Source organism: Mustela erminea, chromosome 1 (assembly GCF_009829155.1).
Source record: "Mustela erminea isolate mMusErm1 chromosome 1, mMusErm1.Pri, whole genome shotgun sequence".
Classification (NCBI taxonomy): domain Eukaryota; kingdom Metazoa; phylum Chordata; class Mammalia; order Carnivora; family Mustelidae; genus Mustela; species Mustela erminea.
This window is the reverse complement of record NC_045614.1, coordinates 101,860,078-101,873,303: the sequence shown is the minus strand read 5'-3', so window position 1 is coordinate 101,873,303 and position 13,226 is coordinate 101,860,078. Positions and strand designations below refer to the sequence as shown.

Sequence of the window (13,226 nt, the reverse complement as noted above, 5' to 3'; positions counted from 1 at the left end):
CCGATTTCAAGCCACCCTTTGGCCAAACGCTTCACTTCTTCACTTCTCTCAGAACTGCACGTGCTAGCTTTTGCTGAATGTGTTACTCGAACTGCTGAAAGTTTTTAAATTTATGGAGCCCGTAACTTTCCGGGTAAAAAAGTGGAACCGACAAGCCAGGAGGGACATAGGCTCGGACTATGTCAGACTAGGTCAGACCGCGGTCTCCGATTTCTTCTAATTCAGTTTTTCTCTAGGCCCTCGCCCGCCGGAATGGTTCCAGTGTCTACTCTGCTCTTCCCCTTGCCTTTCTCCCCTTCTCTCCCTCAATCAGTTCTCCCGGGTTTCCGGGTCTCCAGGGCTAGCAGCTAATCCGTTCCTAAGTAGGGAAGCCTAGCCGCCTCCGCCCGGGGCGGGGAGCTTGGTGGACCTCAGTCCTTGAGAACCGCCGCGGGGCCGGGAGGCGGGGCGGGGCGGGGCGGGGCGGGGCGGGGCGGGGCGGGGCGCGTTGCGCCACGGCGCAAGCGCATTGGAGCCGCCGAGCCAAACTGCAGCCATGGAGCAGGCACCTCGGGATCCCGAGCGGCAATTGCAGCCAGCGCCCCTAGAGCCGCTGGGCCACCCCGATGCGGGGCTTCAGTCTGCGGTCGGTGAGGAAGCAGAGGGGGCCCGAGACGAGAGCCCCGGGGAGGGCACGGTGAGGAGAAGGGGCGGCAGAGGCCACTGGGCCTGGTGTCGGGGCCTAGCGGGCCGGACTGGTTGGGTTGGGCTGGGCTGGCGGGGCCCGGTGGGCTCGGCCGGAAAGGCCCCGCAGTGAGGGGACGGCAGGGTGGAAGGGCCGGGCTACAGGTGCAGTGAGGGGGAGGCTCGGTGGAGAAAGGGGTTGGGGGGGCGAATCCCTGAGGCTGCGGGACAAGGGAAGGGCCGAGAGGGCGGCAGCGAAGGGAAGCGGGGGGGATGTGTGGGTGCGGTCCGATGGGCGTGGAGGTGGGAGCCCTGGACCCGCCCGGCTGGAGCAGGTGTGGTGTTCAGAGGTCGGGGGACCTGGAGGTTTGGACCAGAAGAGGAACACTTGTTCCTGTCTGTCTGGTGAGGGGTTGTGCAGAGGCGATGGCCGAACGGAGGCGCGGTGGAGAGTGGGCATCGGTGCTGGAGAAGGAAGGGAATGGGGGACTTGAGGAACTAGTTGGGGGTTTAAAAGGGTGGTTGGCTTGGTGCCACGATCAGGAAATTGAAAAGTGTCGGATTCAAGAAAAGGCAAAATAAAAGAAAATTTAAACTCCGTATTTGTAGTTTCTTCACTTGGAGGCAGTGCCCTATTTCCCAGTTGAGGTTTGTCAGCTATATCCCATGCACCTACCTGCCTTGTGAAGCCCCCGGTAATTAGTGATTTTCATTGCTTGAGAGGAGAGAATGCATCATTTTATATATGTAATATTTTTCATTCCAAAGTGTTTTCACGCATAATGCAAGATAGTAGACCGGGGTAAAAGGAAGGGTTTCAAAAACCAGCGCTCCACATGAGACCATTCTACCCTAGAGTGGCATTGATCATCCATTTTGCTTCTTTTTTTTTCTGGAGCAGGAGTTAGTGCTAATATAAAACTGCCCATTCTTATGGTATATGGATATAGAAAAGTTAAAGTTGTTTGCTGCATGTACCTAGAAAGACTTTTTCAAGTTTAGACACCAGATAATTGGGAACTTCATGCACAATAGTTGAAAGTGTCACCTTCTTAGGGAAATGTCGAGATACACAGAGTAGCATGAAGACTTTTTGGGATGAGTTTTAAGTTTCTCATTCAATTTTTTCCGAAATGTAGAATTATTTGTGTAAAGGTCAGGATCTCATATTAAATGTGAAGAAGTGTGTGTATTCTTAGTTCATAAATTTGGCTCTTATGATTTGCTCTTTATGCAGGTTTCCATCTGTGACTTAGTTTTTGTGTTCGCCTTTAAAAAAAAACTTATTGTCAAGTATGTCATCACAAAAGAATAAATAATTATCTCACAAAATAATTGAAACCCTCACACGTTCTGGGTTATAGCTTACTCCCTCCACCACAGACGTAACCTTTGTCCTGCATTTTGTATTAACAATTCTTTTGCTTTTCTTATAATTTTACCATATGTATCTGTAATCGATATGTTGTTTTACTTGATTTTGAAATTTACGTAAGTGATATAATTTTACTATGACTTCCTCTCTTAGCTCAGTATATTTTTGGGAGTCATCCAAAATGTGGCTTAATTCACTTATATTCATGACTCTGTAGTCTGCCATTTTATAGATATTCTACAGTTGATTTCTTCTTGTGTTTACAGACATTGGGGTTATTATAAGATCCTTGCTTATTTCTAAAAAATTGCTGTCATTAACTTCTTCCATATCTCTTAGTGCAAATGTCTAATACAAATTTAGGTGTGGGGTTGCTGGATTGTAGGGTATTAGCACATTCAATGCTAGTGGGTGGTGCCAGATTGCCTTTCAAAGTAATTTTGCCAATTTATTTTCCCATCACAATTTTTTTCTGTCTTTAGCAACACTTAATATTTTCAGACTTTAAAATATTTGCTAATCTCTTGGGTATATGTTAAAGCAGTTTTAGATTGTTTCAGAAGGCAAGGATCATAGCATTTGTAGACAACATCATGAGTTTAATTTTGATTTGATTATGATGATAAAAATTTTCATGGGCACCTCGCTGGCTTGTCAGTAGATATGCGACTCTTGATCTCATGATTGTAAGTTTGAGCCTCATGTTGGGTGTAGAGATTACTTTAAAAAAAACTTTTAAAAAATTTGTTTTTTGGTAATTTTTTTGTGAAAGCCTTTAGATAATTAGCTAATAGGAAGTCACAACTATGGTATAAACTCCATTTATCTTAATTTAAAAGTGATTATAAATACCTTGTTGAAAAAAACCTGTGTATATTCAGTGTAAGATATTTGAAAACCCAAAGATGCCATCATACAGTAAAAGTCATATTACCATTCATCAGTGACCAAACTTACGGGGTTTCCTAAAACAGCTTCCTAATTTTGTGGTTCTAGAGACACAAGCCATTTGGACAAATATTTTCAGTCTCAGTTATTTCAGAATCATGAGTATAAACATACATATTCAAATGTACTCTGTATATTGCCTATTCTCTTCCAAAAGCCCCTAGCTTATCCTTTGAGGGCCATCTACTCCCTTTCCCTCTTTTTTTCTTTTATTAAGATTTTATTTTTAAGTAATCTCCACACCCAAGGTGGAGCTTAGACTCGTGACCCTGAGCTCAAGAGTTGTCATATACTATACCAACTAAGCCAGCCAGGCACCCCTACCTTTCCCTCTTTCTATCCCCTCTTTTTTTCCAGTCCATTTTCAGTTGAGAAGTATTGCGGTAACCATAACCATGTTGTTACTGGTATTGATAGGAACGTGGTCTGAGCAGAAAGGTAAGTTAGATTTGTGGTTTGTGGGTGCTATGCGCAGTAAGCTCTGCTTTTCATTTAATTCTGTAAATTAACCCCAAAAGATGGGGTTCCAGGAGAAGTAATTTTGCCAAGGTCACAGGCTAGTCAGTGGAATGGCTGGGATTTGAGCCCAGGTCCTCCTGGCTTTGAAATCAGTGCTCTTTCCAGTAAGCTATGCTGCTTCCATCAAAAAAAAAAGTTAAAAATAGACTTGTTAATTGCTCCAATACTGTATTTAAATTTCTTAGTTTAAGTTGCAATTTTAAGAAGAAAAAAAGTATAAGAAATGTGTTGATTTATCAAGCACTTTTTCACCACAAAAATATCTGTGCAGATGGAGTGTAGAGATGCAGAAAACTTGCCTCATCAGCCTTATTCTTGACTGCAGATTTGGGCTGAGAGTCATTTGTACCATTTGCCCTACACCCAGGGGTAATAGAAGCAAGCACGGACTCACAAACCTCCTTTGGTTTTAAACATCACTAATTGGGATTCTTTAAATTCTGCTCTCAGCTCTTTCGTGGTCTCTTATTTTTCTTTCTGTGAGTCTTCAGTCCTTTTCCATTGTTTGATGAGAAATCTCTTTTTTCCTTTCATACTTTTTCACCTGTAGGGAAGAATGCATTCCTTTTTTTCCCCCTTAGTATTGTCAGTTCTATGTAAAATAATTTAGAAAATGGAAAAAATGAGAGAGGAATCCAATCTCCAAGAAAGTAGCATTTAGTCCTGGCCCAAGAAAGATGAAATAGCAAGGGAATGGAAGCAAGAGAACTTTTTAGACTGGAAGATCCCACTGAGTTGGTAATTGTTTGTCCAGAGAAAAACCCTTGCCTGCAGGAGTCAGGAGTGATTTTTCAGGGAGCACGCTCTAGGCCTGGGAGGACTGGTGGGGGCGAAGAGTTCATGGACAACTGGTGCTTACTGCTTAGCAATCTGTGTACTCCGTGACAACTTCACTGATTGGCAGCAGAGAACTGAGTAGAGTAGGCTGATGCTGTGGGCAAGTTTTGAGGCTTTTGTGGGTGAGAATAACATGAAAAAGGAAAAGAAAATGTATAGGCATAGTTACAGAATGTATCAGTTTAGAAGCAGGTGATTAAATCACATTCAAGTACTTTTTCCTCATTTTTCTGCCTCAGCAGCTTGCAGAGTTTTTTAAAGGTGACTCAGAGTACAAAATTCATTTTCTACAATCTAACCAGCATACATATCCTTCCATACATAAATGTTGTTCGAGGAGGCAATACGTAATCATTACTTCATGTAGTACTCTCTGACATTCTTCTATTTATTATTAAAAAGAAATATTGATCACAAACCACCAAACTGATTTCATGAACCATGCATATGTTGTGACTCAGTGTGGAAAACTGTTCAAATTTATATATTTTATTTTTAAATAAAAATGTTTTCTGAATTACTGTTTTATTTTTGAAATATATATTTTATAGATAAAAAGTGTAAGAAAACAGGTCATGTATTAGAACTGTATTTTTCTTATTTATAACTGAAGTAAGCTTCACTCCTAGGCCTCATTATTTAACTTACTACCTGTTACTGTTGACTGTTGTAGACATATCCCCCTAAGAAAAGTAAACTCTTTGGGTAGCTCTTAAACTTCAGATCTTTAGGGGCGCCTGGGTGGCTCAGTGGGTTAAGCCTCTGCCTTCAGCTCAGGTCATGATCCCAGGGTCCTGGGATCGAGCCCCGCATCAGGCTCTGCTCAGCGGGAAGCCTGCTTCTTCCTCTCTCTCCTGCCTGCCTCTCTGACTACTTGTGATCTCTCTCTGTCAAATAAATAAATAAAATCTTAAAAAAAAAAAAAAAAAACCCTTCAGATCTTTGACCTATACATAAGCATCAAGTGTAGAAAAAAAGATCGTAAGGAAGTATACCAAGAGTGGTATATTAACAGTGGTTAGTGCTGGGTTGTGGGATATAGGTGATTTATACTTACTTAATTTGACCTACAGTTTTCAGTTTTTATATACTAAACATGTATTACTTTCATAATAAAAAAAAAACTTAAAACTGCAAATAATAGGGAATAGGGAATACTTGAGCTCCTGCTCTACACCAGGCAACTTTTAGAACTCTACCTGCATTAACTCAGTAAATGTTCTGATAACATTATGAGGTAAGTACTCTAATCCCCATTTTTCAGATGAGGAAACTGAGGCAGAGAGATTAAAAAATTTGCCCAGAGTTACACAGTTAATCTGTGGCAGAGATGGGATACAGATTCTGGCAAACTGGTTTTTATTTTTATTTTTAAAGATTTTATTTATTTATTTGACAGACAGACATCACAAGTAGGCAGAGAGGCAGGCAGAGAGAGAGGAAGGGAGGCAGGCTCCTTGCTGAGCAGAGAGCCCAATGCAAGGCTCCATCCCAGGACCCTGGGATCATGACCTGAACTGAAGGCAGAGGCTTTAACCCACTGAGCGCCCTCGGCACCCCTGGTAAACTGGTTTTTAATCTGAGGGTGAATTGATCCTACAAATTTTAATTACAAACTTTTATTTTTTCCTGATTTCCAGTTATTTTATGTTTTCTTGCTTGCTTACCTGGCCTCATGCTACACTGATTTCTTTTTTTTTTTTTTTAAGATTTTATTTATTTATTTGACAGAGATCACAAGTAGGCAGAGAGGCAGGCAGAGAGAGAGACAGAGAGGGAAGCAGGCTCCCTGCTGAGCAGAGAGCCTGATGTGGTGCTCAGTCCCAGGACCCTGGGATCATAACCTGAGCTGAAAGCAGAGGCTTTAATCCACTGAGCCACCCAGGTGCCCCTACCCTGATTTCTTTTGACTTCTGTTTACTTTATTTGTATTTGTGTTTGTCCCATGATGTGATTGTTTTGTGGTGTTTTAAGTCTTTCTCTTACTTACCATAGGGAATTTAAAACATTTGCATTATCCTAACTGGCTTTATTTTTAGTTGATTTTCTTCTGTGAGGTTTTATACTTTCTTATTTTGGTTTCTATTTTTGCTTTTTTTTTTTTTTTTGTGGACAATAATTTCTTCGGTTTTATCCTCTGTAATGATTTGGAAGGCATGTATCTTTGTTTTTTCCTTCCCCCAAACATAACTGAAACAAAAATTATTTATGTAAATATAATTAAGAATTTTTAAAAATAATCTCATTTACAGAAATGATATCAAATTTTATAAGCAGGGGCAGTATGAAGATCCTTTTTCCCATGAACTATTTGAGAGTGAACTGCCATCATGATATGCCCTCATCTCATTCCCAGAACTTTCACTGTGAGGGGTGCCTGACCGGCTCAGTCAGCAGAGCCTGCAGCTCTTGATTCTGGGGTCATGAGTTTCAGCCCCATGTTGGGTGTAGAGATTACTTAAAAACCTTCAGTATTTAGGGGCAAAAAGGATATTGTCCTATGTAACCACAATACTACCATCAAAATCAGGAAGATAACATTGATAAATGACTACTGTCTCATCCTCAAACTTCGTTTAAATTTTGCCAGTTGTACCAGTACTGTTCCTCAGAACAAAATGATCCAGTCCAGATTATATAATTAAATGTAACACATGCACGATCCAGATGCATGTGTTACATTTAATTATATTGTCTCTTTAGTCTCCTTCAATTTGGCAGAGTTTCTCAGTCTTTACTTTGGTGACTTCGATTCTTCTGAAGATTAGAAAGCAATTATTTTGTAGAATGCCCTCAGTTTAGGTTTGCCTGATGTTTCCTTATGATTAAGTTCAGGTTATGCATCTTTGGCAGAAATTGCCACTAAAGTGATCCTATGGTCTAGTTCACACATGATTTGTTTTTGCCCAGTACTTTGGAATCACATTTTCTGCCAGTCTTCAATATCAAGTTACTCTTTTTCCTTTTGTAATTAATATTTTGTGGGACCTACTTTGGAATTGAAAATATCTTGTTCCTCATCAGACTTTCTGTTTGTCTTTTCAGTATGGACTCATGGATTTTATTTTTTAAAAACTTTATTTTTTTCTTTTTTAAAAATTATTTACATATAATGTATTATTTGTTTCAGGGGTACAGGTCTTACACAATACACAGCACTCACCACAACACATACCCTCTCTAGTGTCCATCACCCAGCTATCCTATACCCCCACCTCCCTCCATTCCAGCAACCCTCAGTTTGTTTCCAGAGATTGAGTCTCTTATGGTTTGTCTCCCTCTCTAGTTTCGTCTTGTTTCATTTTTTCCTCTCTTCCCCTGTGATCCTCTGTCTTGTTTTTCAAGTTCCACATATCAGTGAGATCATGTAATTGTCTCTCTCTGACTTACTTCACATAGCATAATACCCTCTGGTTCCATCCATGTCGTTGTAAATGGCAAGACTTCAGTTTTTTTTTTTTTTTTTTTTTTAAAGATTTATTTATTTATTTATTTGAGAGAGAGAGAGAGACAGTGAGAGAGAGCATGAGTGAGGAGAAGTTCAGAGGGAGAAGCAGACTCCCCATGCAGCTGGGAGCCCGATGTGGGACTCGATCCCGGGACTCCGGGATCATGACCTGAGCCGAAGGCAGTCGTCCAACCAACTGAGCCACCCAGGCGTCCCAAGACTTCAGTTTTTTGATGGCTGCATAATATTCTTGTGTGTGTGTGTGTGTGTGTGTGTGTGTGTGTGTGTGTGTACACACACACATATATATACACCACACCTTTATCCATTCATCTGTTGATGGACATCTGGTTTCTTTCAATAGTTTGGCTGTTGTGGATATTGCTGTTATAAACACTGGGGTGCAGGTGCCCCTTCCGATCACTACACTTGTATCTTTGGGGTAAATACCCAGTATTGTGGTTGTTGGGTCGTAGGGTAGCTCTGTTTTCAGCTTTTTGAGGAATCTCCACACTCTTTCCAGAGTGGCTATACCAGCTTGCATTCCCACCAACAGTGTAGGAGAGTTCCCCTTTCTCTGCATCATCTGTCATTTCCTAACTTTTTAATTAAACCCATTCTGACTGGTGTGAGGTGGTATCTCATTGTATTTTTGATTTCTGTTTCTCGGATGCTGAGTGATGTTGAGCTTTTGTCATGTATCTGTTGGCTATTTGGATGTCTTTTTTGCAGAAATGTCTGTTCATGTCTTCTGTCCAATTCTTGATTGGATTATTTGTTCTTTGGGTGTTGAGTTTAATAAGTTCTTTATAAATTTTGGATCCTAGCCCTTTATCTGATATGTTATTTGCAAATAACTTCTCCCATTCTGTTGGTTGTCTTTTGGTTTTGTTGACTGTTTCCTTTCCTTGCTTATCTTGATGAAGTCCCAATACTTCGTTTTTGCCCTTGCTTCCCTTACCTTTGGTGAGGTGTCTGGGAAGAAGTTGCTATGGCTGAGGTGGAAGAGGTTGCTGCCTGTGTCTCCTCAAGGATTTTGATGGATTTCTGTCTAACATTGAGGTCTTTCATCCATTTTGGGTCTGTTTTTGTGCATGGTGTAAAGAAATGGTCCAGTTTTGTTCTTCTGCATGTGGCTGTCCAATTTTCCCAACACCATTCGTTGAAGAGATTGTCTTTTTTCCATTGAACATTCTTTCCTGCTTTGTCAAAGATTAGCTGACCATAGAGTTGAGGGTCTATTTCTGGGCTCTCTATTCTGTTCCATTGATCTATGTGTCTTTTTTTTTTTTTTTTGTACCAGTACCATGCTGTCTTGATGATTACAGTTTTGTAATAGAGCTTGAAGTCTGGAATTGTGATGCCACCAGCTTTGGCTTTCTGTTTCAACATTCTTTTGGCTATTTGGGGTCTTTTCTGGCTCCATACAAATTGTAGGATTATTTGTTCCATTTCTGTGAAAAAAGTTGATGGTATTTTGATGGGGATTGCATTGAATGTGTAGATCATTCTAGGTAGCATAGATATTTTAACAATATTTGTTCTTCCAATCCATGAGCATGGAATGTTTTCCATTTCTTTTTGTGTTCCTCAATTTCTTTCATGAGTACTTTATAGTTTTCTGAGTACAGATTCTTTGCCTCTTTGGCTAGATTTATTCCTAGGTATCTTACGGTTTTGGGCACGGTTGTAAATGGGATCAACTCCTTAATTTCTCTTTCTTTTGTCTTGTTGTTGATGTATAGAAATGCAATTGATTTCTGTGCATTGATTTTATACCCTGACACTTTACTGAATTCCTGTATGAGTTTTAGCAGTTTTGGGGTAGAGTTTCTGGGTTTTCCACATAAAGTTTCATATTATCTGCAGAGTGAGAGTTTGACTTCTTTGCTGATTTGGATGCCTTTTATTTCTTTTTGTTGTCTGATTGCTGAGGCTAGGACTTCTGGTATTACATTGAACAGCAGTGGTGATAGTGAACATCCCTGCCATGTTCCTGACCTTAGGGGAAAAGATCTTGGTTTTCCCCATTGAGAATTATATTTGCTGTGGGTTTTTCATAGATGGCTTTGATGATATTGGGGTAGGTACCCTCTATCCCTAAACTGTGAAGAGTTTTGATCAAGAAAGGATGCTGTATTTGTCATTGTCAAATGCTTTTTCTGCATCTGTTGAAAGGTTCATATGGTTCTTGTTCTTTCTTTTATTAATGTGGCTGGTTTGTGTATGTTGAACAACCCTTGCAGCCCAGGAATAAATCCCACTTGGTGGTGATGAATAATCCTTTTAATGTACTGTTGGATCCCATTGCCTAGTATTTTGCATCTATATTCATCAAGGATATTGGTCTGTAATTCTTCTTTTTGGTGGGATCTTTGTCAGGTTTTGAGAGCAAGGTAATGCTGGCCTCATAAAATGAGTTTGGAAGTTCCCCTTCCACTTCTGTTTTTTGGAAGAGTTTCAGGAGAACACGTATTAATCCTTCTTTAAGTGTTAGGTAGAATTCCCCTGGGAAGCCATCTGACACTGGGCTCTTGTTTGTTGGGAGGTACTTGATTACTGCTTCAGTTTCCTTGCTTGTTATGAGTCTATTCAGGTTTTCAGTTTCTTCCTGGTTCAGTTTTGGTAGTTTATACATCTCTAGGAATGTATCCGTTTCTTCCGTATTGTCTTGGCATGAATAACTTTATTAAGGTGTAATTTATATACCATTAAATTCACTTCTTTTAAGTATCTAATTAAATAATTTTTAGTAAAATTACAGAGTTTTGTACCCATCACCACAATCCAGTTTTATTTTTTTATTTTATTTTTTTTAAAGATTTTATTTATCTATTTGACAGACATAGATCACAAGCAAGCAGAGAGGCAGGCAGAGAGAGATGTGAAAGCAGGGCCCCGCTGAGCAGAGGGCTTGATGCGGTGCTCAATCCCAGGACCCTGAGATCATGACCTGAGCTGAAGGCAGAGGCTTAACCCAATGAGCCACCTAGGTGCCCCAGCACAATCCAGTTTTAGAATATTTCTATCATCCCCCCAAATCACTACTGATTGGGGAGTACAGTTTAATCCCAGAACCTCAAGATCATGACCTGAGCTGAAGTCATGCTTAACGGACTGAGCTACCCAGGAGTTCCCCAGGTGCCTCTCTCTTAGGGTGTCTCTTGAATAGTAAGTTTTTAATTTTGATGGAGGTCTGGTATATCACTTTTTTCCTTTTTGGATTGTGCTTTTAGTATTATATCTAAGAACTCTTTGCATATCCTAAGATCACAAAGATTTTACTCCTGTGTTTTTTCTAGAAATTTCTTTCTTAGCTCTATATCTGGGCCATTTTGAGTTAATTTCTGTTGGCAGTGTGAGTAAAGGGTCTAAATCTTTTTGGGGGGTCATGTGGACATTTAGTGGTTTCAGCACCATATGTTGAAAAGACTCTATTCTCTATTGACTTGCCTTGGTGTGTTTGTTTATTTCATTGTTTCAAATCAGTTGACCTTAAAAAAAAAAAAGTCAGTTGAACTTAAATGTAAGGGTTTATCTCTGGATTCTCAGTTCTGTTCCATTCATCTCTCTTCTTTCTGCCAATACAACACTGTCTTAATTACTTTTACTTTTTAGTAAGTTTTGAAATTGGGTCCTATAACTTGTCCAAAATTGTTTTGGCTATTCTAGGCCCTTTGTATTTCCATATAAGATTTAGGAATAGGGGGTGCCTGGGTGGCTCAGTGGGTTAAGCTGCTGCCTTCGGCTCAGGTCGTGATCTCAGGGTCCTGGGATCGAGTCCCACGCAGGGCTCTCTGCTCAGCGGGGAGCCTGCTTCCTTCTCTCTCTCTGCCTGCCTCTGTGACTACTTGTGATTTCTCTCTGTCAAATAAATAAATAAAATATTAAAAAAAAAAGATTTAGGAATAGCTTATTAGTTTCTACAAAAAATCCTGCTTGATTAAGTATTTTTGAAGGACCAGTATATTAATATTTTAAATATTTTCAAGCATGTTCTATGCATGATTCTCCTTTGTCATTTGAAATTTATTGTAAAGTCTAAAGCAGATTTGATATTTATTCTTTTGTAGGGGTGTTATTTCTTATTTTTCTGCCTTAATCTTGTTGGAGTGTTTAGCTTTTCCAGTTCATTATACATGGACCACATGCCTTTCAGTTTGAAGGGTTATAACTTTTTTCCAGTCCAGGAAAGATTTGTTTGCTTGTTCTTTTTTTTTTAAATCTTTATTTTTTTATTTTTTATTTTTTTATAAACATATAATGTATTTTTATCCCCAGGGGTACAGGTTTGTGAATTGCCAGGTTTACACACTTCACAGCACTCACCATAGCACATACCCTCCCCAATGTCCATAATCCAACTCCCTCTCCTGACCCTCTTCCCCCCAGCAACCCTCAGTTTGTTTTGTGAGATTTAAATAATACAGATAGGGACCCCTGGGTGGCTCTGTTGGTTAAATGTGTGCTTTTGGCTCAGGTCATGATCCCAGGGTCCTAGGATTGAGTCTTGCTTCAGGCTCCTTGCTCAGTGGGGAGCCTGCTTCTCCCCACACCTGGTTTGCTTGCTGTTTCCCCTGCTTGTGCACACGTGCTCTCTCTCTGACAAATAAATAAAATCTTTAAAAATAAATAAATTATACAGGTGATTATTGTTTCTGTTCTTTTTCTTCTAATTTCTTCTTTAAGGACTAACATTGTTTAAATGTTGGTTCTTTGGGTTTTTTAAAACCATATTTCATCATTTTTACCCTCTTTGGTCTTTTTTCCCTCAGCATTCTACAGAAGCTTTGTAACTATGTTATGTTCTTACTGATTTGATTTCTTGCAGTGTGTTTTACTGTCCAATGATATCTTGTTTTTTTTCTTTGCATTGTTTCTTTTCGAGTTAGCTCCACATTCATCTCAATTGGCCTGTTTTTTTTTTTTTCCCTATAATTCTCAATATAACAATAAGTGTAATTTATTTTCTTTAGTGTTTGATTTAATAAATAAGATTAAATAAGTCACTTTTTTTTCTTCAGCATTTTAGGGGTACTTCCTAAATTTAGTCATCATTTTAGGGGTACTTCTTAAATTTAGCATTTTAGGGGTACTTCCTAAATTTAGTCATCATTTACTTTTTTGCCATACCACATAGTCTTTTCTGTTCTCATAGCACCAAGGTTTAATTTTCTGTATAAATCATCACCAGTGGGTTTTACCGTAGTTTTTTCTTTTTTCTTTTGGGGCATCCATCTTTCTACTTCTCTTTTTAACCTGAAAATAAAGAGACACAGTGAGAAGCAAACAAGTGTTTATTTGGGATTAAAGAATTGCAATTTGGGGATTAAGATTCAGGTAGAAACCCAAATAGTATACTGCTTCTAGGGTGAAGATAAGGGGTTTTTATAAGGAAAAAGAAGGGGGGGACGGGTACAGGAGTTAAGAGAAAAA

General features: G+C 39.6%; 1 protein-coding gene across 1 annotated transcript in view; it reads left to right on the top strand.

Annotated features, from left to right (window-relative positions):
* The first annotated feature begins 492 nt into the window (after positions 1-492).
* The window catches only part of SNX4 (sorting nexin 4), a 61,741-nt gene continuing 49,007 nt past the window's right edge, over positions 493-13,226 (top strand). Inside the window, exon 1 of the mRNA XM_032335876.1 lies at positions 493-676. Coding sequence (XP_032191767.1) covers positions 536-676 — 141 coding nt within the window. The 5' untranslated portion in view covers positions 493-535. The remainder of the gene's footprint in view (positions 677-13,226) is intronic.